This window comes from Micromys minutus (genome assembly GCF_963924665.1).
Source record: "Micromys minutus genome assembly, chromosome: 1".
Taxonomy (NCBI): domain Eukaryota; kingdom Metazoa; phylum Chordata; class Mammalia; order Rodentia; family Muridae; genus Micromys; species Micromys minutus.
Genome location: NC_137969.1, coordinates 145,422,864 through 145,450,581, shown reverse-complemented (window position 1 = coordinate 145,450,581; position 27,718 = coordinate 145,422,864). Strand labels below are relative to the sequence as shown.

The window sequence follows — 27,718 nt, the reverse complement described above, 5'->3', positions numbered from 1 at the left end:
TCTTGAATGCTTCTTCCTCAACTGCTTCACTGCTCAAACCTCTTTTCCTCCGGGAAGGACCGCTCCTCAGTGCTTAGGGCAGCACCTTCGCGCGGTCTCTGCGCCCTGTCACTTCTCTAAAGTGGCATCAGAGAGTCAGCCGGCATCACCCTCCATCCAACTTCCCATCAACCCCCCCTCTGTGGTGACGTCCCACACCACGTGAAGCCACAACACACCCCCGGAAATGATTGGGTGGAGGCGTTCCCGTTCTACCCTCCACCCACTCCATTCGCTTAGGCCAGAAAGGAGGCGGAACTAATGGTACGGCCCGACGTTTCCCAGCCGGACGGAAGAGCGGAGAACACTGGGTGTCGCGCCGCGGGAGCCGGGGACCATCTAAGTGCTGCTCCTGCGACATGGCTTTCAATTTTGGGGCGCCTTCGGGCACTTCGGGCACCTCTACAGCCACCGCGGCACCGGCGGGTGAGTCAGCCCTGGTCCTGCCTTCCTCCTCCAAGGAACCAAAGCCTCTGGCCCGCCCCCCTCTATTCGATTCGTCCGGCTGGGGGTCCCGGGGTTGCCCTGGCACTCCGGACACCTTGAGAACAGTTGGAAAGGGCGAGCGGCGGTAGCCATGGGCTGGGCTGCTCAGGCTCGGCCTGGGGCTCGCACGGCACGCTCATCCCGCGTGGCCGGCCACCGCGTTGCTTCCCGCCATTGGGGAGTCCGCCGCAGGAGAGGCCGGAGGCTACGCCCCTCTCCCTTCCCGGGACCCCGCGTTCCCTCATCCGCTTTAGCCTCCCGGCCTAGACGTGTACGGCTGAAGCCAGATTGCCCGCAGCTCCCTCTGTCCCCTCCCCAGCCTATGGGGGGGGGATGCTTGAAGGTGTCCTTCGCTCCTCCTGTCTGTCCCCACCTCGGCTTTCTTCCCCTGATCCGGTGCAGGTCAGGTTTGCTCACGCTGTGAAACCTCTTGCTGATTCTTGTAATTCTTATCTTGCTTTCTTTTCCTTTTCTCTTCCCCTCTCTCACCTTTTCAAAATTTTGTTTCTCTGCCTCTACGTCTATCAGGATTTGGTGGGCTTGAGACTGCCAACTCCACCGCCAGTGGGTTTAATTTTGGGGGTTTCGGATTAACCGCTAACCCTGCAGTGAACTTTAATATTGGGAATTTCGGTGTTTCTACCACTTCGGCGACGCCATTCAATTTTGGTAACAGTCTGGCGAGTGCAGGTAGATACTGCGGGTCATGTGTGTAATGACTATGGGGGCTGGAGTCCAAGAATGTTCGATGTTTCTAGAGTTTGGGGGAAGAAATGGCGCTTGTGTAATAAGGAAAGGGGTACATTTCCTAAGGTCAAATCAAGTATATTTACAAGTTTTGACTGCCTTAAAAGATGTGGTTTCTGGAAACCCTTAAGAGTTAGAATGCTTCTTTGTTGGATTTGCATTTAATCATACAGAGTACAGCTTCAAAATAATAAGTTTGGAATGGAATTTATTTGAAATGGAATGTCTTTTAAGTCATTAGCTGTGGCATAAACTCAAAGTGTTTCCCTAAGATTCTTGGACTCCTGCAGTCACTTTTCATTTTTTATACATATTTCATCGGGATTTCATCTTATTGTCCTGTGTTTCCAAGAGAAACAAGTCTTATACGAACAGCAGTGACCTGTCTTGTTTTTTTCTAACATCAACTCAACACATTAGGATGTATTTCTATGAGATATATAATTGTAGAAAGAATCTCAGATTCTTTGCTAGATTTTTGGGAAATTCTCCATGAGTAATTTAATTAACTAGATGACATTGAGTTATAAAAAGTAGGCTCGGCATCTTTACATTCACAAAGAGGATGATGAAGATTTTTTAAATCTGTGGGTTGCTTGAAGATACCTAAATTTTTTTCAGAACACAAATATAATGGATGTGTATGTCTCAATTTAAGTTAGGCTTATGTGAGCTCAACATATGACTCTTAGAAAAACCTTGATCCTCGGCTGCTCGTATATGAATTTATTGTCTATAGTTTATGTTCTGTTAAGCCATTCCTGCCCATGCCAATTATATGCATTTGGTAAACATTACTTCTAAACTTACTTGGAGGTATTTTTGCCCATTCACTTGGTTTTGCATTGCTTATGTCCCCTTATCCTCTCAGCTGAAAATAATGTAAAAATTACTTGGAAATTCCAAAGATAAAGCAACACATTGAGAAATATTAGGCATGTTACATATCACCATCCTTGGTGTGTTTACATTTCCTAGCTTGCTTAAAATTGGCACTGGGCAAAACAAACCTTATTTTGAAATTTGTGTTTTCAGAATAAAGCAAACCGTATAGTTTAACAACAACAAATAAACCTGTTTGTATTTGCTTGATTTCATGTCCATTTGAAGTTGTCACTGTTATTTTGAGTTGTACAAATATAAGTGTGTTTTGATTGTTCTCAAATAGGTTCATTAACTTAGCCTTCAGGAAAGAGCTTTAAAAATTACATTTTTGTATCCATACAGGTCTGCTATTACTAATAGAGTATTTTTGATCATTTGAAACATAAGATACTGACTAGCCTTTTTATTGTGTAGCCAATTCAAATAACATAGTTATTCTTTGAAAGTAGGAAGCTAAAAGAACTCTAAAGACAGTACTTGTTTTAGATGTTTCTTCAAAATGTTTAGCTGGCAATATTTCAGTAGAATCTATAAGTTACGTGTATGCAGTTGCCTACTCAATAATTTTTAAAATCTGAATTGTATTGTTTAAGAGTTTAAGAGTACAGGGTAGTTAGTGGTAGACCACTTGCCTGCCTCCTGTGTGTGAGGTCCTCAATTTAATACCAGCACCACAGAATTGATTAAAACTGATTTAAATTTTTCTCGTTGGAATGGCATCTCACTGTGTAGTTCAGGGTCATTTAAAAGTTGTAATCCTCCTGCCTTAGCATCTCTCTCCATGGGATTGCAGGTATATACTACCACACCCATCTTTGTTGTAATTTTGAAGAGGCTCTCTTATTACAAGAAACATATGAGGTTCAAGTTAAAATCTCAGAAAGCCTGGAATGTAATTCAGCATTTAGGGTTTAAATGCTTGTTTTGAAAGTCTTTGACAGCATATTTCAAACCAGGTAACTGCTGCCAATACTTTCTTTTAAACTAGGTTGGCATGTCATTCTATTCATACATTGTTAGATATTCTGAGATTGTTTCTAGATGTAGTTAAAAATAGAAGCCGTGAGGTTGCCACAGTGTGATGCAGACCCATGGTAGCTGAGGCTACCTTCTTTGCCATTCCTCCACTAATTTTTTTCCTTCCTTCAGAAAGACATTCTTATAGAGGTGAACATTGGTGTGTTGCCTTTGAATAGTTGTTTCACCCAGACTGAGGAGAAATGCAAAGCTAGTGTAGCTGTAATTCACAAAAATTAGGATGAGAACTGGCAAAGCCATCTGCTGCCATCATATGCTTAGAAAACAACTGAATTCATTGTGAAACAGCAAAGTTGAACTAGGAGTTTTTGAAAAGAGTGAGTGGGGTAGAGAACTTATCGAGCCATTCGTACTCTCCCTGCCTCAGCAAACCCCCACAGGTTTTACGCAAAGGATCTAGATTTCCTGGTTTTGCTGGGGAAGGGAAGACGGGAGTGGTGACACTCTCACACACCTATAGTAGCCTCTGGAGTCTTAAGACTGCTGTGTTCAGGAGCTCACCTTAAACAGGTCCTCTGTCAGCTCCACGGTCTCATTAATCTTATTAGACTAAATTGTATGGACACTTGAATTTGTAATGGCTGGCTTAAAATATATATATAAAATTTTAGACTTGTGACACAGTCTTTTTTTATTATGTTACCCATTTATTTTAAGGGCTATGTATTCCACTATTTGTATCTAAAATACTTGGTCATTTATTTATTGCAGTGCATTGACCTTCTGACTAGTAATGTAGGATTTTCTTTTTACTGATGTTGAAAAAAAAAATTTAGATCAATATGTCCTTAATATTAAAGGATCCTCATGGTTTATCCTTTCTTAATTAGGTGGGTTTGGAGGATTTGGAACAACAACTACAACTGCAGGCTCTGCATTCAGCTTCTCTGCCCCAACAAACACAGGCAGTACAGGTAAGACATTGTCCTGAGTCAGCCAGAGACCTACATGTAGTAGAGATTAATGCCTGCAGCTTATTGCATTCTGATTTTCCATTGAAAGGCCTTCTCGGTGGCACTCAGAACAAAGGTTTTGGCTTTGGTACTGGTTTTGGCACAACGACGGGAACTGGCACTGGTTTAGGCACTGGTTTGGGAACCGGACTTGGATTTGGAGGCTTTAATACCCAGCAGCAGCAGCAGCAGCAGCAGACTTGTAAGTGGAATTTTATCTTCAGCTGTAAGACTGACAGTAACAGCGATGTTGCTTCAAATACAGATCGTCTTAGTTTGAAGGACTGTGAGTGTATTCCAAAGAGTTCCAAAGCTAATTGTCATATTTATGCATGCAAGGAACTGGGAAAAAGACTGACTAGCATGATTAGGACCATAAGGACCCTGTGTCTGAAATCAGTCCATGAAGACTGTGATGTCTGTGTGGGAATAGGTTATTAGATTATGTACATGGGCACACCCTGGCCGTGTAAGACTGTGTCATAGGCTATCTTTATATATCATGAGATGTATAATATCTAAATATGTGGGTTTGTAATGATGCTAGCAGCCATTGGTTGGTAATCGCTACTTAGATTAGATAATTTATTACAGATTAAGAAGTAGTGTTGTTCATCTAGAGTCTTTTGTTGAATTCATCTGTAAAAACCTTTACCTCACCTGTGTGCTTTTGATTTTTTTTTTTTTTTTTTTTAAATGTTGGGTAATACAGTCAGCCCTGTTTTATTTTTTCCCCCTTCCAATAAGGGCTTGTCTCTCCAACCCTTTGTTACTAGGAGTGTATGTGAGCGCTTCATCATACTCCGCCTTCTGGGTCCTCTTTTTTAAACTTAGGCTGTCAGGCATTTAAACTTTGTCTATTATGTTTGGCTCATTGTGAGTCAAGCATGGGGCCTCTGGAAGCACTCTTCACTGCCAAGAACTGTCTGTTTTAGTTCATTCACACAGTTTTGATTGGATTATTTATTTTATTTGGTCTTTATTTTAATGTTTTTAATACATATTTTTGGATGTAAATACTTTATTGAGTCAATTGCTACCAAAGATTTTTTTTTCCTATTCTATAGGTTATCTTCACTCTTGTAATTATTTTTGCTATATAGAAGCTTCTTAATGTCAGAGAATCTCACTTGTCAAATTTTATGTGTGTGACTGTGTACATGTCTTCCTTGATATTGGGTGTCTTCCTCAATCATTTATTTTTTGAGAGCAAGTCACTGGAGCTTCGACATGGTGAATTGGTAATTGGTTAGACCAACTGGTCAACTAGTTCCTGGGTTCTGCAGTCTCTGCCTCCCCAGCACCATGGGCCCCAGTGTGTGCTGCTGCACCTGCTTGTCCTCAAGTCTTGATAGTGGCCACTGAGCCATCCTCCTAGCCTGTTCGCATCTTCACTGAAGACACAAAGACTGTTCTTCACAGTTATGATCCTTGTTGACTAATTCCTCTATCTATTCCAGTAAGATTTAGTAAGTGCCTCTGCATCTTTGCTCGTTACCAAACACTCTTGACTTTTGTTGTAAGTGAAATCTGGTTATTCCCTGGACACAGTTTATTTATTTATTTTTCCTTTATGAGACAGGGTCTTACGCTCTAGCCTAGGTTGGCCTGGAATCACTATGTAGCCCAGGCTGGCCATAAACTATGGCAGTCATTCTACCTGTTCTCAAGTCCTAGCTAGCCTCACAAGTGTGAGGTACCACACGTTTGAGCATGCTATTTTCAGTTTAACCCTCTTGGATTTGAAGAGAAAATCTGGATTGCAGCACTATGTTGTTTTAAAGCCCTGTTTGTCTGAGATGCCGTCAGCTGCACTATCTCTGAAGCGTCTGCTCTCTGTGTGCTGGCTCTGACCACGTGTCATCAGCCTGACCTTTATTTGTAACTGTGCTGCCAGTTTTGGTTATTGTAGCATCTGCATTAGCCATGCCCTCATCCCTGTACTCCAGAGGGGCCACTGCCTGGAGAACATCCCTTCACCTGCCTTTCAGCCGTTTTCAGTCTGGTCCTCTGACTTCCCAGAGGCTTTCTGGACAGACAGTACTGTTGCTCTCCTTCTGTCCTGTCCTGGCTACAGTCTCGCCCACATGTAAGACAGTATAGAAGTTGCAATATGGACATTGGGATTGGGACGTTATTTTGCTTATCATACTTGGGTCTAAGTTCTTTGGGCTCCTTTGTTTGTTTTTACTGCTTAAGCTTTAGGCAGTCTCTTCAGTCAGCCTGCACAAGCTCCGGCGCAGTCCAGCCAGCTCATCAACACGGCCAGCGCTCTTTCTGCTCCGACGTTACTGGGGGATGAGAGAGATGCCATCTTGGCAAAGTGGAACCAGTTGCAGGCCTTCTGGGGAACAGGAAAAGGATATTTCAATAATAACATTCCTCCAGTGGAGTTTACACAGGAGAACCCCTTTTGCCGATTTAAGGTACCAGTTGTGTCCTTAATCTTCATTTAAAAGAGTGAATATAAGATACTAACTTTTAGATTAAAATGACATTAAAAAGTGGTTGTTTGGTTTTTTGCTATTTCTTGAGAATGGTGGGATCCTACTTTTTATTTTAAAATTACAAAAAAAATTGTAAAGTTAAAGTGGCTTTTGAAAAAGTATTGTGTATGATTCTGAGGACTGAGGAAGAAGCTGTTGACCTGGTGAGCTGGCTCTGTGTGCACCTGAATCTCAGCTCTCTGGTGGACACACGACAGAAGTCAGTCGTGTTCAGCTGTAGAGCAAGTCAGAAGCCAGCCCAAGCTACATTAGAGCCTGTCTCAAAAACTCAGGTTCCGAAAAGTGACTCAGTGGATCAGTCTGTGTGCAGCCAAGCCTGACGGCCTGAGTTTGACACGCTCTCCTTAAGTAACTATGAAAACAACAAATGGGGTCATGTTCTGCTTGTCACCCACTGTGAAGGTCACTAGACTTAGGTTGTGCTCACTTGACACTAGTGGGGGTGTCTTCTAGCCAGTGCATGGGCTTCTGCTTGGCATGTAAAGCCCTGTCACTGTGGTTATACGGCAGTAATGGCTGTTTTCTTTGTTCTGCCTCCCACTGTGTATAAACAACCATCTTACTGAAATTTCACTTCAAGTAGTCTGCTTTTGATAGTGGAAGTGGTCAAGTGCACTTGTACGGGACTGTGCACTTGACTATTTTTCTTTCTTTGCTTTTCTGTATATGAGTGGTCTTTTTTTCCTTTTCTTTTTCAAAGAGGATCCCGCTGTAACAGGTCCATGCTGACCTTGAATGCACTGTGTAGCCAAGGCTGGCCTCCTGAGTGTTGGGATTGGTGTAGGGCTACATCACAGTCAGCTGGTATGCACTTGCCAGAGAAAACACAAGCTGATATTTGCCCTGTCTTTTGTTTTTTATTTTGGGGGGCTGGGGTGCTTGGGAATCAAACCCAGAGCCTTGTGTATACTACTCACATGTTCCGCCCTGAACTCCACTTCAGCACCTTAACACCAAAGAAGTGTTGCAGATTTTAGATTTTTCAGATTTTGGAATATTTGTGTATATAATGAGATATCCTGAGGACAGGACTCACCTAAACAGGAAATTAATTTTCATGTATATGCAGCCTAATATTTTTTTATGTGACCCAAGGTCAAGTGTAGAATTTTTTTTACCCAGGGCATCATAATGACCTCAGAAAGTTTCAGAATTTGGAGCACTTTGTAGTTTAGCTTTACGTATTAGGGATATGTAATTTCTGTATCGTCTGAGTATATTCAAAATTTTAATATCATTGTTTAGCAATAAATACAGTAGCAAATGTAGGTTGAAGTATCCATTTTAAATCTTTTATCTTTTTTACAGGCTGCTATATAACATACATAGTAAAATGTATAAATGAATGAACTTACATACATCTTTAAAAGTTGAATATATACAGAAGCAAAGGATGAAAAGCTGCTTTATATAAGCTATTTTTAGCAGTGTGTGATTCTTCATATTTAATAATACACTAATCTGTTTCATCAAGCTTTAGTACATGAAATCATAATAGACATTCTTTATATTACTAGTAACTTGACAGTGTCATTGTACATTAAATATGTATTATTTGGAAATTGTTTTTTTAATTTAGTTCAAGACTCACTAGTGAGATCTCTAGAGAAGTGAGTGCGCTTGGTCTGCACATCTGCAGCTGTGCTCATGACAGTTGTTTCAGTGCGTCAAAACCCATACATGAATATGAAATCTTCAGAGAAAACTCTTTAGTTGAAGAGGGAATTTTAATTTCATTCTGTTTATGTGACTCTTGGGAAATGCCATTTTTGTCTATAACGTGGGATATCCTCAGGCTTGGAGTGAGGGGAGGATAATTTCCTTCGTTACCATTTAGATCATTTTAGCAGATGCTAAGCTACCTATTGAACATCCGGTATAACACTTGTTTATACTTTTGATATTTTATGTTTACTTCACAGGCTGTAGGTTATAGTTGTATGCCTAATAATAAAGATGAAGATGGATTAGTAGTTTTAATTTTCAACAAAAAAGAAACAGATATTAGAAGCCAACAGCAGCAATTGGTAGAATCATTGCATAAAGTTCTGGGAGGAAGCCAGACCCTTACTGTCAATGTGGAGGGCATTAAGACTCTGCCTGATGATCAGTGAGTATACGACATCTGGATTGTCCATTGTGGGTTGTTGATCGGAAGCACAAACCTCAGCACAATGTATCCTTTAGGTGGTGATTATTGTGTGTTTATAGAACTGCTTAAAGGTTTTTTGGTTTTGTTTTGTTTTGTTGAATTTCTGATATTTATTCAGGAGCAGCAGGGGAGCACTGTGGCTTCATGCAGGGGACCACAGTAAGGTGTTGCTGGAACCTTTTAAAAACCAACCCTGGTTGTTTTAGTTTTTATTGCTGTTGGTTTTGGTGGATTTGAGGAAGTCTTGCTGTTTGGTGCTTGCTCTTTAGAAATGCATTCTCTAGCCCAGGTTAGCCTAATACTGGGAGTGCTCCTCCTGCCTTTTCTGTTCTGAGCTGGAAGAGAAGTGTAACCAGGTCTGCCTTGATTATGTCACTCATTCATGGACTGCGTGATTTGCTCCAGTTTCCAGGCCCTTCTGCCATTTAATTCCTGGTTGCAATATGCTCACTTCATTTCAGATAATTACTGTTAAGTGACATGAATCGTGATTGTTGCTAGTAATACCGAGGACTGACTCAGGTTACTTCCTGGGTCAGGTTCCTGGGTCTATGAGGTTAAATAGTTCAGGGATGGGGTGGAGCCATAAGCATTTGATTCAGAGCTATACTGCCGAGCAGATCTTTTCAAAAAATAAATTGTTGCTTACATACCTCATTTGGGCTTTTGTCATTTAAGTTGATTTACAAGTGTGCCTAACACTTGTAGGGTTTACTTTCAAGGTTTAAAAAAAAAAAAAAAAAAAAAAAAAAAGACTTTTATAAAATTCATTTCCAGCAGTTTTTTTCAGCGATAAGCTGTGTTGGTATTTATGGCTGTGGGTTATGTAGTTCGTGTGTTATAAATCTGTTGTTTTCCTCCAGGACAGAAGTTGTCATTTATGTTGTCGAGCGTTCTCCAAACGGCACCTCGAGAAGAGTTCCAGCGACAACACTGTATGCCCACTTTGAGCAAGCCAACATTAAGACACAGCTGCAGCAGCTTGGGGTGACCCTTTCTATGACCAGAACAGAGCTGTCTCCTGCTCAGATCAAGCAGCTCTTACAGAACCCTCCTGCTGGTATGTGCTGGAGACAGGGCCAGTCGGTTACTAGGCTTATCACATGTCTGCTTATTTATAGTGTGTTCTTGAATGTTTGTTTTTAGTAGGGTGTAATTTTAAATTATATCACTAATATGTTTATTAGAAATTTTAGAGGGTGATAAAAATAATAATCTCTCTATTTGAAATGTTTTAGGTTTTTTAAATCTCTGTTTTAACTGAGCATTTAAGGAAAACTTTAATGTGTTTGCACTTAAAGAGTTTAGATACCCTCAGTAGACTGATAATTCTAGGTCGTCTCCCTCCAAAAGCACTGGACTCTGCTGATCCAGGCCTGTGTGATGATACACGTAGCCATGTGTATATGTAATAGGAAAAGAATTCTGCATTGTGCATTGCTGCCACCTGCATTTTTACTTGAAAACAATTTCTCATGTTAGTATATATAGTGTAAATGTATGTGTGTGTATATTTTTAACTTAAAATTCCTTTTTGTCCATGGTAACAGCAAAGTAGTTAAAAAATTAATATTTAGTCTGAATTTTCCTGGAGACCAGGTTTACTATCTTTTCAAACCTGTTTGTGGATAGCCTATGTCTGTCCTTTACCCCTTTGTCATGATGTGATGTGGGCTTTGTGTGGGGGGGTTCCAGAGGTATTACACTGTCTATTATAGATCCTTCCTTTCAATCAGTAGTTATAAAAATTTTGTAATATTTTTAAAGTAATTCCTCATATAGCTTCTGAACTGTGTATAATGGGAAAGCATTTCCCCTACAAATATAAACTCAGAAAGTTATAGGTTCTAAAAGATTGTTTTTGTTTGTGGTAGGTGTTGATCCTATTATTTGGGAACAGGCCAAGGTGGATAACCCGGATTCTGAAAAGTAAGTAGATCACCATTTTATTTTATGCACAAACTAGTCCTAACCAGAAAGGAAATAGACACCTGTGGGCTGTTGGTTGTATTCTTGCATTTGAAGAGAGTTATTTTCATTGGTTTTTAAAACAATTCTACCTTGGTAAGGCAGCATGCTGAGGTGAAACTTGGTAGGGATGGAGAAATCTGAATTCTAATCACCTACTATATTTGCAAGCTTTTGACCAAACTGTGTTTCCTTATTCATAAAATAGGCGGAATAAAATCATATAGTGACTATTGATCTCAATGCTGTGGATTTAGAAGTTCATTGTAAAATTGCATCAAGTCTATTATGAAATACATCTTGTTGGTTTTAGCAGTGCATTTTGAAAAGTGACCTTGCATTTCAGATTAATTCCTGTACCGATGGTGGGTTTCAAAGAATTGCTTCGAAGACTGAAGGTTCAAGATCAGATGACTAAGCAGCATCAGACCAGATTAGATGTAAGAATTTACTTTGCATTCTCTGTCTTCCGAGTAGAAAAGAAAACAGAGAGACTTTTCCCATGTGTGGAGAACTAGTCCTCTGCAGATCACAGTTCTGTGCATCTGCCTTGGTGGCAGTGCCCCTCCCGCCCACATACAGACCTTTAAAAAGTGTAATATAGGTGACTTTCCCCACATAGATGTCTATACACCACATACTGTGCCATGAGAGTATATCAATGGCCTGGGACTGGAATTCAATCTGTGTGTGAGTGTGGAATTGAACCTTAGTTCTTTGGAAGAACAGCCAGTGCTCCTAACATCTGAACTAACTCTCCAGCCCCATAAATTTGATTTTATTAACATATTTTATGAGTTTAGATGTCTACCCTAGACTTAGTCAAGGTCACCTTTGTTTTTTATCCAACTACTTAGTAGACCCAATCTTGATTAACTTCCAAAATTAAACAAGATCCAGTGCACTGCAGGTGTTCTGACTGCAGGCTTGCTTCCATATTATTTTACACGAAATTCCAATGTCATAAGACAGAGGATCGAGCTCAGTGTTTAGGACGCAGTCTGATTGTCAGCCAGTCTGTGAATACAGTTCTCCTTTTACACTGATCCTGCGGGTGTGTAGCCACTGTGCTTCCTGACAGCATTTATGCATCACTGTTACTCCTCAGCATTTCTGTGTCCAAAAATTCCAGTATGGCTTCCCTTATGGCATACTCTCCAGACACCTTATTATGTTAGGTCCCACATACTGAATTCATGAGTATCACTTGTAGAGCGAACTGTTAGCTTTAAACTCTATGTATCTAAGACCTTGAACTTCTAATTCCCCTGCATCCACCTCACAAGTGCTGGAATCAACACCTAGTTAGACTTGAATCTTAATACTAACTCATTTCATCTTTGAATAACATTGAGGCTGACTATGCCCTTAAACTAGTTTTAAGATATCCCTTTTTAAAAATCTTATATATTCTTTTTTTTTTTTTTGACTGATTCCCAGATTTTTAATAAACATGGGGTGATGAACATAGCAACCTAATTTTGTCCTTTGTTACTTTATAATCTCTTGGTGTTTCATTAAAGAATAATGAAGCCATACCTGGTGGTACAGGTCTGTAATCTCAACTACCTGGAAGGCGTAGGCAGGAGGATTCCATGGTCAAGGCCAATGTAGTAAGATCTTGTCTCAGTGAAAAGGGGAAGGGTCTGGTGGATGTAGCTCAGTGGTAGAATGCTCATGTTGCATATGCCACGCCTTAGGTTCAGTTCCCTAGTGTGTCCTCATCTCCTGCCCCAAAAGGATGACCTGCAGAGGGGGTATACTGAAATGGTTAATACAACCTCCTTGTTTTGTCTTTCAACACTCCAATGACATGAAGAAATGAATTAATGAGAGGGACAATTATAGACTTAGACCTCATTGGAATGCTTTATAGACTGACCTGCTAGGAAGTAGGGCTCTTGTTACAGTGCTGAGCATTCTGACCTGATTTCAGTCCCCAGAACCCATGTGAAATCACCAGGCATGATGGTGCTGTGATATCAGTGCTAGGGAGGAAGACATAGGCAGACCTCTGAAGCCCACTGATCAGCAGACCTGTGAGAGTTCTTTCATCTCAAAAAAAAAAAAAAAAAAACAGACCATACCTGAGACTGTACCCTGGCTTCTACAGAAACATGTACATTGTACTCAAAGAATGTGTGTGTGCACACACAAATTAAACTTACCCTGTTAAGAGAAGCATAGCATAAGGCAGGACTGGAGAGATGGCTCAGTGGTTAGAGCACTGACTGCTCTTTCAGAGGTCCTGAGTTCAATTCCCAGCAACCACATGGTGACTCACAACCATCTGTAATGGGATCTGATGCCTTCTTCTGGTGTGTCGTCTGAAGACAGCGGCAGTACACTCATGTACATAAATCTTTTTTTAAAAAATTACTCATACTTTCTTTAAAAAAAAGAAAAGATCACATAGAGCAAGTTAGGAGGATTTTATGCCAGACAGAAAACATGACTAAGCGGGGACAAGGAAATGTGTTCACTTTTAGGATTTTTATCATTCTCTTTCTCCCTGCTCAGATTACCCCCACTCCACATATTCTGTGCCAGCGTATGGAGTGCAGTGGTCTAGCCCTGCCAGCTTCAGACTGATGTGAAGCTGAGCCCACACCCACATCCCTCACAGACCTGAACACTTTCCATTCAGACCTGGTTATTGCTTCCACTGCAAAGTAGTACTCAAAGACCCTATTTCTGAACTGCCACTATGCAGTGTGCTGTCTCATCACTGAGTGTCTTAAAGCGCTAAAGAAATCTTTGAATAATGCTTTTGTTGTTGTTGATTTTGGATATGTAAGAGAAAGAAACCTAACATACAGAATTATGAGGCTAGATAAACTCAACAGTTAAGAGCACATACTGCCAGCAAAAAGGCAGTTTACCGCTGCCTCTGACTCTACCCTGAGGGGAGCCAGAGTCCTCTGGACTCTAATACACACATACACATGTACAAAGAAAAAAATTAAAAATAATAAAATGTAGAATGAAAGATAGTTACATCTTGAGAGATGGATCTCAGGATTATCTCAGGATTAGGTGTGGACATGTGAGTGTGCCTGTTACATAGCTGTTGTATCCTTATTTATCCTCAAAAATGTTTCTTTCAACAGATCATATCTGAAGATATTAGTGAACTGCAAAAGAATCAAACTACAACTATGGCCAAAATAGCCCAGTACAAGAGGAAACTGATGGACCTCTCTCACAGAACGTTACAGGTTAAAGTTGGATCCCCTGATGTTTTATGTGAAGTATAGGCCAAATACTGATCTTTTTTTTAAGTTGGAAAAGAACCCCCCCCCCCGAAAAAAAAGAAAAGATCATACAGTTAGTAGGGAAGAGAAAAGTATTCTAAAGTTCACTTCTTATCAGAAGGGTACAAGAAAAAGTAGAAATTCACTTATTCCTGGCTCAGAAAGCAGAGAACATTTTTGATTGCCAGGAAAGGAAATGTGACTGTGTTTTAATGATTAAAACCAGTTACCAGTTTAACAGACAGTCAGAAATAACAACAAAACCTGGAATCACCATTTGTCACGAAAACAAGTGTTATACATCAGACTCGAAGGGACATACTCAAAAGCCAAGCAATACCAAGTACAGATAAGCTTGAAAAAAGAGAGAGCAAGAAGCCGGGATAGTCAGGTTCAGAGGAACGGTGGGGAGAACTGGAAATCCTCAGCAAGAGATGGCCAGAGTCAGAAGCGCTGACCTAAACACTGAGGCCTGAGTAAAAAGACGGTGTATCTTTTTGATTTGGAACCTAGGAAAGATGGGTGATTTTCTACCAAGAGTAATGTATGTCAAAGTTAAGGAATTGGTAACTACCCTGAAAGCAGGAGGGAGAGCTGCTAAAGACCATGAGAACCCCAAGAGCATCTCATTTCATTGTTGAATTTTATCTGACTAATAAGAAGCTAATTCTTGTTACTTTAATCTTTCTGATAAAAAATATTGCTGGCTTCCTTTTTCCCCTCTTTGAACAATTTTTTTGAGATGTAATTCTCACACCATATATTTAACCTGCTTAAAGGTGTGTCGTCCATGCATCTCCTCAGTTTAGGATGTTTTCGTCATCCTGCAGACATTCTCCATGCCTCTCAAGAGCTGCTCACCTGTTTAGCCCACATCTGTTGGCAACCTTCTACCAGTGCTTGGCTACATATGTAGCACAGAGATGTGATCACATGACTAGAAAGCTAGAAACTTGGCATAGGAAGTAACTAAGTCTGGCTGTGTGGGGCATGCACATAATCCTAGCATCTGGACATGGGCAGATCAGGAGTTCAAAGTCATCCACAAACCACACTTGAGACCTCTTTGGGCTACTTGAGATCTTGTCTCAAAGCAAATAATTTTTGTTTATCTTTTGTTATCTTTTTTCAGTATTTGAGTTCAAAAGAAGGTAAATTTATAAACAGCATTGAGTTTTAGTTATGTTACTGTGTTTTATACAAAGATACTTCTATGGCATGAAAATCTAATGGAATGTAGGATACAAGTAAAGGGGCTTTATTCAAGAGTAAGCATAAAGCACTTGGATTTTTTTTTTTAATGTTTTGGGTTTTTATTGTTGTTTGAGGCAGGATGTCAGCTATGTAGCATAGACTAGCCTGCAACTCTCCTTGTTCCTTAGGCTAGCCTCAGATTTGTGGTCCTCCTACCTTAGCCTCCGGAGTGCTAGGATTTCAGTGAACCCTGAATAGTTTCCAGCCAGTTTTTAACAGCAAGTTCACAATGGAGTTTTGAAGGGCTCTACTAGATGGTACTGGTGTCCGTCTCTTGTAGGTCCTAATCAAACAGGAGATCCAGAGAAAGAGTGGCTATGCTATCCAGGCGGACGAGGAACAGTTGCGTGTTCAGCTCGATACGATCCAAGGGGAGCTGAATGCGCCTACTCAGTTCAAAGTAAGCACTTCTCAGTTGCCAGAGGCTGTTTATGGTGGGTCTGTGCGGTTGTCTCATCACACGGGAGTTCTGTATCGAGTTGTGTTCTTCAGCATTTGTGTGCCTTAATTAAAACTCCCTAAAATAAACTCTCAGTCATGGTTCCTTTGGCTTACATTAATACTTCAAATCAAAGAACTGGGAGTTGGAACAGATGGTTTTAAAGCCATTGTCTTTAGGAATAGCTGTGATTGTCTTTACTGTGATTGTCTTTAGCTGTGATTGTCAGCATTTGTTTCTGACTCACTTGTAGGGTCGACTGAATGAACTGATGTCCCAGATCAGGATGCAGAATCATTTTGGAGCTGTGAAATCTGAAGAAAAGTATTACATAGATGCAGACCTATTACGAGAAATCAAGCAGGTAAGTGTCAGTTTACACCTTTCTAGCCATCAAGATGGCTATTATTCAGCAGCACAAATGCTCATCCATTAGAAGGTGGGGAAATTGTAACCTTCAGGCACCTTTAAGTAACAACATATAAAGACATTGCTTCCTCAAAAAATGAAAAGTAGACTTGTCATCTGGCAGTTCTACTTAGTTTTGAGAGACAGGGTCTCACTGTGAAGCTCTGGTTGGCCTAGAACATGCTTATGAAGACTAGGTTGAGCTTGAACTCACGGAGATCAGTCTGCCTCTGCCAACTGAGTACAGAGATTCAGGGCATGCGCCACACGTCCACCCAGCTCGACTTGTGGATATATACACCCCAGGTAGTTGAAAGCAGGTATCTTCACAGACATTTATACACCGTGTACACATACACAGAGCAGAGTGTCCCTCCTAAAGAGGGGGAAATTGTGACACATGCAACAACATGGTTGAAGTATGTGGTCATACAAGGACAAGTGTGTGATTTCCCCTTCCTGTGACACAGAATGACAGATGGCCAACGATGTGAAAGTCACAACATCCCTGTACACTACAAGTGTCCATGTGTTGTTATGACAGTAAGGAGCTACGTACGCATCCCCCAGAATGTCTAGATACGGAAGTGCCTGCATGTAGGCGGGGTAAATTGAGAAGCTGGGACTAGGGACGTGGCTAGGCAGCTTGCCTAGTAGTTAGGGGCCTGCATTCGAGCCCCAGCACCATATTAACCGTGGTAGTATACACCCATAATTCAGCATTCTGGAGGACCTCTCTAAAAATACAGAGAACATGTTTGAAGGATATTGTTGATCTGTACTTGTTTGGTTTTACTGGGTTTTAGGGTCTGTCTTGTATGGCTGGACAGAGCTGTCTCACTGTGAAGGTTTCAGTTACCAAGTCCTGTATTGTGAGTAGCTTGCACTTCAACAGAACAGTGCACTCACACTTTATTTTCTTAATTCATTCTAGCACTTGAAACAACAACAGGAAGGCCTTAGCCACTTGATTAGCATCATAAAAGATGACCTGGAAGACATAAAGCTGGTGGAGCATGGATTGAGTGAAACCATCCATAGCAGAGGCGGTGTCTTTAGCTGACGGTTCACAGATGTGCTCCAGAGGTTTATAAATATCTTCTTGCTACATCAGGCCTGCATGGACAGGAAAAGGTCCTTTTCCTCACTGTGATGTTTGAGGCTCCTCAGAAATTACCGCACATCAAATCTGAAATGGTCACCACAAAGCTCTTCAAGGAGAATCTTTGAAGTTTCTATCTAAAAGCTGTATTTACTTCTTAGAAAGTATTACCCAAAGCATATACGCTTTTCATTTTATAACAGTGTTAAGCGCAGTTGTGGAGCCTGATGGTGATCTTTAGTCTCCTTTGCATAGCACTGAATGAGACAGCTGCTCCTATATAACACAACAAACGAGTTCCATGCCTGTTGGAGACTATGTTTCAGAGTTTAAATGCGGCTCAGCTTTTATATCTGTGAAATCAGCTGTCGGGAGTAAAGAAAATCCCAAACTATTTAATGATTTGTGTGGTTTTCCTTTTGTTCTACAAAGATGTGAAAATATATTTTTATATTATTTTACTTATTTAGAACTTACAAAAAAATACCTAACCAGTTAGGATATAACAAAATTACCATTTTTGCAAGATTTTTTTTCCCTAAAATAAATTGTTAATGTGTAATTTTATGTAATCCTGTCTGCTGTTTTATTTAAGGACTTGTCAGTGCTGACATGTTTTGACTAGGGATTAAGACAGGACAGTCATCATCTAGGGTGAAGAATTCCCCCATTTCTTAACATCTGAAAACCATGGCTGAGTTTTTCACAGCATGTCATTCTTCCACAGTCTGCCATTTTAAATACAGCTGACAGCAAAGCTTCAGCTGGCACCTCTCCACACGCTCCCATTATGTCTGTGCTTCTGGGTGTTACCTTGGCTTACACTGAGAGGTGCGATGAGAGAGTGCCCTGCATGTAGTGTGAACATGGGGGTAGTGAGGGAAGTGCTATGTGTGTGTGTAGAATCCCACTGAAGCACAAGAGGTTACACTGTTAGGAGAGAAGACTGTAAAACTGCTCTCCACGCTGGCTGCTAGGGTTTTGTAGTTGTTGCTGAGTTTGTGCCATGCAAGCATAACATCACTCTCCCCTGGGTTTTTTTTTTTTTTTTTTTTTTTGTTTTTCAATCTTACTTCCCTGCTTGTTACAATTCCAGTGGCTTTTTTTTCTTTGCATGAGCTTGTTATCACTTTGGCTCAGAACACAGGCCTGTTCTCATCTTCGGGGCCTAGTGCAGAAGGGGCTCCAATGCTCTGCACACCTTCTGTAGACGGCTGAGTGCTGACTCGGGCAAGGTCTGCCTGCGGCGCCAGCGTAATGGGTGTGGTGGTCCTCTAGGGTACTGCTGAGTTCACTGGATGAAGAAAGACAGAAATGCACAGAAGCAGAGGAACAGCTTTCCTGAAACAAGTGGGACAAAGGGATCTCAGGGTGGGAGTCTTACAGGGTCCCTAAGTGACCTCATCCTGCCTGCAATTCCCTTTGTCTTCTGGGAACAAGAGGCTGCCATCTTAGGAGCTCACTTTTACTTTCCCTGTCTGCCCATTCCAACTGTTGATTCTGGCATTAAATTCATGTTAAACACTAACATTAGTAATAGACTTTTAATATTTGGAAATTCTGCAGGAAGATATTTAGTAAACTTAACATTTTTATTAAATCCAATCAAAAGTATACAGCTTTGGGATTTTTCCAATCCTAAAATGAACACAGAAATGAAAAGTTAATTCTATGACACTATCTGAACCAGCTTTCTAAACTGTAAAACAAATATACAGTTCTTTTATGCAGCGAGTCTGTGCAAAAAAAAAGATACTTTTTTTTCCTCTTGACTCCTGTGGGACCCCCATAGCATCTTTCAGATAAAATTACGGTAGCACATTAAGCTATGGAGCCATGCCGTTTACAGCAGAAGCGAGTAAGATGGCGGCTGCGGTGACTGACGGAAGGACCATGTTGCCACAGGATGCAGAAGGGTGGGACTTCGGACCCGGAGCTGGACCCGGAGCTGTGAAAAAGAACGTAGTAGTGAGCACGACACTCTGCTTGCTCTGTGTGGGTCCTCCACCATACAACAGGCAGCACAACTGAGCAGCAACGGCCCGAACGAGAGGGCCCGAGGCACAAGCAACCTCAAGGGGTCAGGCTACACTTCCAGACGTCTCATCAGGACTCACTGTTACGGTCTCTTTTTTCTTTCAGAATTCACGGAGGTTTTTTTAATCTATGCAGGCAACCAAGATAACTATTTCTTGTTCAGACACACCAGAATTTCTTTGAAATTCTCTTTCCATTTGCTTTAGAGCATGCAATGTCAAGTTAAGCTCCAGTGTCCTATTTCAAACCAAGGCAGTGCATGTGCGCAATCACGGGGCTGCCAGTAAACAGCAGCAAACAGCTGGATACAATTGTGTAAGCGTTAAACAGCGTTAAACAGATGCTGTGACTTTATACACACACGTATCTGGATGTTCTCACGCTGTTAAGGTGCCTCAAATGAATGCATTGTCACCTTTTAATGAGGAAAAAATTAGCTTGCCGTTTTTATATTTCAGAGCATTTATCAAAGAAAAGGAGGTATTTCTTACTAGGATTGTTGGCCTTTTCTTGACTTTTGTCTTCTACAACAAAGAGATTCTGAGTTACTGCATTATATAGTTTATCCAGACAAGAAAGATCTCATAAAGATGAAGCTAGCTTGCTCTCCCCTTGGGAGTAGGTGTGAAGCCAAGGGAAACTGGTCCAGAGATATGCATGAAGTTAGGAAAGGGCTTAATTTTACCCATCTGCTCTCTGAAAAACTACCCCATGAATGTATATGTTTTCATTAAATGTGAAGTCTGTTTACCAAAAAGAGCTTTTTTTTTCTATGTATTGAGCTCAGATTGCCAAGAAGATTTCTTTCGCTTACTGAGTGCTGGCACATCACAGAAGCCCCGAGTCATCTTCCCATAGTCCTATCAGGCAGAGCTGGCACTTCAAGGAGGCCACTGCCACCATCTGTACCATCTGGGGTAGCATGTGCAGGGGTCCAAGCCATGAATGTCTGCCTGTGACCCTCTGCTCCCAGCTGCTATGCTGCACCACCACCAAGTGTCTGGCCAGCCTTGGAAAACTGACGTTTGCATATTCACTCACTGATTCTGGGAGTCCAGAATAGATGGGTGTCCATCTGGCTGTCTCCTTTTACCCCCATGCCTTCATGGAGCTTTGCAAGGATCGTATCTACCTTGCCGGATTATATAGGCCAGCCTCTACAAGCTTTCCAGGAGGGACACAAGGCATTGTTCCTGGCCTGCTGAGGAAGTGAGGGTGTGGTAACAGAGGAATGCTGGAAGGTTTTCATTCTCATCTTCAATAGTGTATTCTTGCATCTACAGACACCCTACAGTTCCTGACTTGTTTTGGAAGTACAGCTGGATGCTCCTGTCCAGTTTCGAGCCACCTACCCTTTTCTAGGCTTTAGCAGCCTGCTCAAACAGAAATGAGTTCCCAGTGTGTGTGTGTGTGTGTGTGTGTGTGTGTGTGTGTGTGTGTGTGGCTTGTCATCGTCATGCACCCCCTTTTCCCGACAATCACACTTCTAACATCAAGATGAGATGTCAGAAACTGTTCAGGCCTTATGTCTTCTCCCAGTCCCTAAGGTATCTGGTAACCATAAAGAACTAAGAATTCCATGGCCTCCATCCCCAGTGGAAAATTACCAGGCTTTTCATCTGGCAGGAGAGGGTTTTCCTCTGGTTGTAGCACTTTAATGTCTAAATGGGGGGGGAAAAAGACTTTAATTAATAAAATGACAGCTTTTACTCTGTATGTTACATCCTATAGTTTGTGTCATCAGATTCTCCTCAGTCCTGAAAGATGGAAACATCTTTTACTGTAGGACAGAGGGGGCTCAGGAAAATGAAGTAATTGACACAAGTTACCAGAGGCAGGCTGCAGAGGGGACTGCTAACACCAGGCAGGCTGCATAGCTCACATCTGTTTCCATGCTCAGCTTAGAGGCTGCTTTCCAGATAGCCACAGACTTAGACTGTGAAGACCCCCCAAAGAGGGCACTGTGCAATAGCAGGAAGAGATGTAGGAGACCAAGGTGTGCCCACTCTATTATCAGCGCTGGTCTGAATCAGTACAAAAGAGTTGCTGGACCTGCTTTCTGTGTCTGTTCAGAGTTAACACTGCTGCATAGCCTACTGTTCAAATAGACAGTGTGTGGCCGAGGGCAGAGCAAGGAATGGAGTTTGGCACTTGCTAAATTCACTGGGAATAGAGCTCAACTGTAGAGTCCTCACCTAGCATGCATAGCCCTAGGCTTCGTCCATCAAATAATTAAATAATTAAGTATATTAACAGATGGCCATGTCCATAATTAACAAAATCTTTTAGGTCACTATCCCAGGGGGAAGGATGTGAAATGCTGGGTTGCAGTTCTATACTCCTGTGAGCTTACTTAGGACAAGGGTGGTTGCATTTGAAAGATGGCAGTTCTGAGGCACAGAGGCATCACGACTGTTTGGCACTGTCTGATAAGATGTACCCTCTTATGTTCCATCACCCTCAGCAGCATAAAGTGCTGAGGAACTTCTGAGGAGCCTCATACCTCCACATCTCTGACCACAGCACCAGGGTTTCTCTGTATTGCCCTGGCTGTCCTGGAACAGGCTAGCCTCAAATTCACAGTGATCCACCTGCCTCTGCCTCCCCAGTGCTGGCACTAAAGGCAGGAGCCACCACAGCCCGGCACCCCTTATACTTTTTTAAAAACACACCCTTTCATGGTTTGCTCTGAAAAGCAGGATGCATCTGTCATGGTAACTACTGTGGAAAACACCCAGGAAATGCGAGCATTGGGGAGCAGACAGGAAAAGACCAGGTTCTTAGATGTCTGGGCATGTGTTATGTCTCTGACTCCACGTTTGCATTTTTGGCTTTCTGGAGTGCCAACCATTGCTTATCAGAAAGTAGGGAAAGTCCTGGAATTTTCTTTCCTAAGTGAAAACTCCCCTGAGCTCTGGTTGCCTCTATGTCCTAAGCTCTTGACAGCACAATTGCTGCAGTATGGCTTCAGGCTTCTTCTGGCTCCAAGAGCCTCATGGCACATGTCCATGCCAAACCAGATTGAGTAGCATCTCACAGAGCTGTGCATGCACCAGCAGAATAGTGTGCCATTACTCACAAGTCCCAGGTAGCCACTGTGAGCTTGAGTGCTTAGCGGGTCTGAGAAGCAGAGTTTCTACAGAGCAACATTAGTTTCAGGAAGGCCTGGCCCCTCTGTGACCAGGTTCCAGTGAGCTGGCCCTGAGCATGTTTCAGACAGTTTGGCTGTCCTGCCCAAAGCCAACTCCAGCAGCCTGGGAAGGCTGGCTGGGCACAGCTTCTATGACCTTCTCCAGAAAAAGCTGGTGTGACTGGCACAGGGCTAAAGAGCAACCTTTGAGTGTCATCTCATGCTAACATTCTCTGCAATGCTGAGAGACCAGCTCTCGGGGGGGGGGGGGGGGGGGGAGAAAACGACCTTACCTGGCATTTTGGCAGAGTCAAGCCTCTTCCTACCTAAAAGGCAGAAACAAATGCTGGTTGGTGTTTGTCATATAGCGTCATTGCTAACAGTCCCCTTTGTCACCCATCTCTAAGCTTTCAATAGATTGATCATAAAGGGAAAAGCAACAACAATATGAAGTTCAAATCTGTTGATCAAATCCAGATTCCAGGAGCAAACATCTATGATTTAGTTCTCATTGCCCCAGGCTTGGCTTTCTAACACAGTGTGTCCATTTTTAAACAGAAGAGAGCTGGGCTCCACTAACTCTGGAGGTCCTGGGTCTTACTGGGAGCCTTTGTTTACACAAAAGAAATCATGTGGAAGCTGTAAGAAGTGAGAGGTATTGGAAACATCACATCAAATGCCTGATTCACTGCATAGAACATAAAACAACCCAAAACACTACCACCACCACTAAACTCCTCTCAAAAAACAACATCCCTCAGAGCTATAGTGGCTTCATTCACCACCACCCCCCCCAAACTGTCTTATTCCTAGGAGTTCTTGTGTTTCCTTTCTGGCCTGCTAGCTGATCTGACAGAGTAGTAAAAAGCCAGGTTAGTCCCTGGCTTTTTATTTCTAAGGTTAAGAATAAGGACTTTCTTGTGTGTGTGCACAGGGGTGTCCAGGTCAGGGGTGGGAGGCAGATCCAATGTGCCCATGGCTGGAACCCAATTCTTGAGAGGCAGAGGCAGGAAGATCAAGACTTCAGGATCAAACGTTAGTGGCCAGCCTGAGCTCAGTGAGATCCAGTTACAAAGGCAAGTACTCAGCTTCCAAATTAATTTAGGTTTCTATTGGGCTCTTTGTAGTGAAAAGCTCGGAAATGTTTGCAGAGCAGTGGGAACAGTGACGAGAAGGGGGAGTCATTAGCCCACTGGAATGTAACATGTGTGGGAACTGCGACTCGGTCACCCAGGACAGCTCTTTGGTCAAGTAGACAACTCTTCATTCAAGTTAAATCGATCCAGGGACAGCAAGACAGCTCAGGAGGTGAAGGCACTTGCTACCCAGCCTGCCGACCTGAGTCTTATCTCTGGAACCCATATAGTAAAAGGAAAGAACCAACTTCTGCAAGTTACCCTCTGACCTCCACCTGTGTATGTACTACAACATGTGGGCGACCTCCAGAATACACACAAAGGAAGAAAGAAGAAGGGGAAGAAAGAGTAAAAGAGTAGTGGGGAAAAATCCATCCAAAGTCTCTGACACAAAGCTTTATGTATGTGTGTGTATGTATATATGTATACATATACACATGTTTTCTAGTCATATAAATAATATATGACAATGTAGAAACAAAGAATATACAAAATTATTGAGGATTAAAATTAAAAGATCTGCCTCAGATACCCTGTAACACTTTTGGCATACTTATTTTTAATTTTTTTGCATATTTATACATATATATATGCATTTTAATAGTTATAGATCCTTTGTGTTATATCTTTTTTTTAATTATGGTACTAGGGATCAAACTCAGGTTTTGAGGTTGCTTTTCTTTTTTTTTTGAGACAAGGTCTTTTTCTGTATCCCAGGTTCCCTCAAACTCGTCATCCTTCTGCCTCAACTTCCCAAGTGTTAGGATTACAAGTTGTACCACCACACTTTTTAATATTGATGGCTCAGTTGGTAAGGGGCTTGCTTGCCTTGGGAAGTTCAGTCCTTGGGAAGCCACTTAGTAGAAGTGAGAACCAACTCCCACAGGTTGTCTTCTGACTTGCACATAAGTGCTGTGACACACACGTACACTAAATAATATAACGAAAAATGCAAAAATAGGTTTCAAGTATGATCTTTTTCATGCATGCATGTGATGTATTTTGATCATATTCATCTCCTGTTACACTTTGTGTGTGTGTGTGTGTGTGTGTGTGTATGTGTGTGTGTGCATTTGAGTGTATACTTGGAGAACTGTAGACAGGCTGGTCCAGCACTGTACTTACTGAGCTAGACCACTTGCTCTTTGGGCATCTTTGGCCCCTGACCAGCTCCAGGAGGACCTGACCAGAGCTTGTCTGAGTTAGGTCGGCTGGGCAGAGCCCCTGAATCACGGCTTGTCCACACTAGGTCTTTCTGGTTGAAGCTGTGGGATAGGCCTGCAAATCCCAACCACTCAGAAGGCAGAGGGAGGAGAACTCGAAGTTAAAGGGTTCAAGGCCAGCCAGTCTAATCAGAGTCTCTGGGGTTTTGGTGGGGGTGGGGTGGGCAGAGGAGGGGGTGGACCTATATAACCTAATCTGGCCTGGAACTCACTATATAGACCAGGCTGTCTTTGAACTCCTGATACCTGCCTGTCCCTACCCTTCAAGTGATGATGGGGTTAAAGGTGTGCACTGTCTTACTCAGCTCGGACTCTGTAAAGTTTTGTTAAAAAATTAAATTAAAAAATAAAAAGAGGCTGGGAATGTAGCTCAGTGGTCTAGAATGTGTGAAGCCTGGTTTAGTCCTGATCCTGAAAACCAAACCAGCTGGTGGTGCTGTCCTTCTGAGGAACACTGTGTGGTGCACAGATGACAGCTTTAGTTGCCATGTTGTCCCTAGCTGCCAAGTTACAACTGGGTTGAAGGTGTGACATTTTCAAGGTTAGTGACACATTCTTAAGTCACCCATTAGAAAATTGGTTCCAGGGGCTGGGGGGTAGATCTCTGCAGTAATATGCTTACCTAGCTTGCAGGGGGCCCAGGGTTTGATTCCAGACACCATGGAAAAAAAGAAAAATACAAAAAGTGTTCCAATAATCTCTCCAGTAACTTGAGAACATTTCTACCCTAGCACTTGAAAACAATAACATCTTTAAAAATAAAAATAAAATCTTTGAAGCTGGGGAGGGGGGATGGCTGAATGTTTAGTGTTTGCCACACAAGCCTAAGCCCCAGGCCCACAGAGGAGCCAGGTGGGTGTCATAGCTAGCCTATAATCCCTGGGAATGGGAGGTGGAGACGGGACCCCAAACCTGCTGGCTTGCTAGACTAACAGAATGGGAAAGCTTTGTTTCACTGTGAGAGATCCTTCCACAGTACACACACTGGTCTTGGAAGACACCTGGTACCAGACTCTGGCCCCCACAGGCATGTGCACACACATGCACACACTCACACACATAATGTGCCTGCACATGCACATGTGCGAACAAGCATACATGCACACAGATGTACACTCACACAGGAAAACATTTATTTTTACTCATGTGTGTGTGTGTGTGTATATGTGTGTGTGTGTGTGTGTGTGTGTGTGCCTGAGTGAGTATATGTGTGCAGGTGTCTGGGGGAGGCCAGAAGGCATCAGATCTGCTGAACTGGAATTGCAGACAATTGTGAACCATCTGATGGCTGAGTCCTTTAAAAGAGCAGCAAGCCATCTCTCCAGCCCCATTTTTTTTTTTAATTAAAAACTTTGGAGTAAGTTATGCTTTGGAATGCATTCATCAAATGGACACTGGTGCCATGCTACTCAGATACACATACAAAGAATGATTTTAACTTGGGAAGACTAGGTGTTATTTGTTTATCAACAGCACTGGGTCACAGTTTGCAGACTCATTAGTCACACTGGTCTCTGGTTTTTGGGTGACCCAAAGACTACCTGACAGGAAGCCCGGGGGATGTAGCTTTTTTTTTTTTTTTTAATTCAATCGGATCAATCAAACTAGTAAGCTAAGTCGGGTTCTAGCTCCTCTTCACTTTCTTACCACCCACTCACAGCTTGCAAAACATAAAGTCCCAGAGTTTATGAGAATGTCTTACCAGAGTCTTCAAGCTTCTGATTGTCCAGATCTAAGTCACAAACAAGCAAGGTGCATCAGTTTTAACAAGAGATGGAAAGAACGGACCATAAAGAACCAGGAGGCACATCTAGTGTCTGCTGTTATTGCATGTAAACGGTACCCAGACTCCCCATGCGTGAGTGCGCTCGTGAGTTCGCATGTATGCACATGTGTGTGTGTGCATGTGTGTGTGCGAATGTGTGTGTTGGGTGATGGGGCCTTCTCTGAGGCCTCCACTGAAATACAGCACAGAACAAGACTCCTGGGAGTCTTAAGGAGACTAAGGTCCTGTGCAATGGTCATAATTTATGAACACAGAGAGCCAGTAAGAAGGGCTCTAGGTGGGTCCTCAGGATGTCAGTGGCTTTGCCTTTGTGGGGATCACAGGCATCTTTTCCAACAAAGAAAAACTGGCACGCTTGAAGGCAAGTTGTTTTGTTTTTGTTTTTTTTTTAATTAATTCTCTTTCTTCAATAAAGAAATAATCTCAGTGCAAAACCAAGAACTCAAATACAGATGGTTTGTCTGAGTCTCCACATGTGGAGACTTAGAAAAATCCAATTGCCCCATTAGTTTAGTCAAATGATTCATGTCAAAATTGACGTAGACGGAAAAGCAGCCTTTTAGGGCACATGGTGTGGGAGGCGATTGTTAATCATATCCAGATGGGCTTCACACGTGCCCTCCATGGTTTCGCCTGGTCGTTTGCCCCACAGACACCCTCCCACAGCACCCGGAGAGTGAGCTGAATTACCACTGTTACCACCACTGATCGCACCCCTCACTCACGGGCGTCATCACTTACAGCCAAGATGGCGTGTTATAAACCTCTTAGCACACCTTCAAGATGTCCTGGACCTGCGTCTTCCCATAGAGTAAACCTCATTAGCTCAAAATAGGTGTGATTTTACCGTGTTCTCAACTAGGTTGACTGTGCTCTGTGGATACACCGGACATCTGGCTGCCTGGGGGTGGCACATATGCTGGGAATTTATTTATTTATTTATTTATTTATTTATTTTTCATATTTACTTTACATCCTGCCCACTGTCCCCCTCCAGGGCATCCATCCTCCCTAATCCTTTCCCCCTCCCCCTTCCTCCTCCCTTTCTCTGAGTGCTTAGGAATTTTAATTCACCCTTGAATTTTGGTGTCACCTGCTCCAACTCCTACTGTGGGATAGGGACCTACACGCCCTCAGACAGCCTTGGGAGAGCAGCTCTGCAGGTTCCCTTTCT

At 42.4% G+C, this 27,718-nt stretch overlaps 2 protein-coding genes across 9 annotated transcripts in view; one reads left to right on the top strand and one right to left on the bottom strand.

The window, feature by feature from the left end:
- Positions 1–360: 360 nt before the first annotated feature.
- NUP54 (nucleoporin 54) lies at positions 361–17,626 on the top strand. Of its 2 annotated transcripts, XM_080915531.1 has the most exons (13): positions 361–465; positions 1,054–1,215; positions 4,026–4,109; positions 4,198–4,350; positions 6,348–6,574; positions 8,578–8,765; positions 9,671–9,867; positions 10,682–10,736; positions 11,122–11,215; positions 13,886–13,993; positions 15,564–15,683; positions 15,976–16,086; positions 17,065–17,626. In XM_080915531.1, the coding sequence occupies exons 1-13, from the start codon at positions 399–401 to the stop codon at positions 17,191–17,193; spliced, it is 1,695 nt and encodes a 564-aa protein (XP_080771657.1). In that variant the 5' UTR covers positions 361–398; the 3' UTR covers positions 17,194–17,626. The 2 variants fall into 2 exon arrangements, with proteins under 2 accessions (XP_080771657.1, XP_080771656.1); XM_080915530.1 differs by lacking the exon at positions 1,054–1,215 and having other exon boundaries at positions 362–465.
- Positions 17,627–18,762: 1,136 nt separating this feature from the next.
- ART3 (ADP-ribosyltransferase 3 (inactive)) overlaps positions 18,763–27,718 on the bottom strand; it is a 75,921-nt gene continuing 66,965 nt past the window's right edge. For 2 of the 7 annotated variants that reach the window (XM_080915547.1, XM_080915546.1), the window contains exons 6-10: positions 26,461–26,490; positions 22,693–22,725; positions 20,877–20,930; positions 19,761–19,793; positions 18,763–19,180 (exon numbers count right to left, since the gene is read on the bottom strand). In XM_080915547.1, coding sequence (XP_080771673.1) covers positions 19,059–19,180; positions 19,761–19,793; positions 20,877–20,930; positions 22,693–22,725; positions 26,461–26,490 — 272 coding nt within the window. In that variant the 3' untranslated portion in view covers positions 18,763–19,058. Of the gene's footprint in view, positions 19,181–19,630; positions 19,685–19,760; positions 19,794–20,876; positions 20,931–22,692; positions 22,726–26,460; positions 26,491–27,718 lie in introns of all 7 variants that reach the window. The other 5 variants (XM_080915551.1, XM_080915552.1, XM_080915548.1 and 2 more) reach the window with 5 other exon arrangements.

Coding starts and splice junctions, on each gene's coding strand:
- NUP54 (XM_080915531.1), top strand. CDS start 399: ATGGCTTTCAATTTTGGGGCGCCTTCGGGCACTTCGGGCACCTCTACA. Junction 10,737..11,121: donor GATAACCCGGATTCTGAAAA/GTAAGTAGATCA, acceptor CTTGCATTTCAG/ATTAATTCCTGTACCGATGG. Junction 11,216..13,885: donor AGCATCAGACCAGATTAGAT/GTAAGAATTTAC, acceptor TTCTTTCAACAG/ATCATATCTGAAGATATTAG.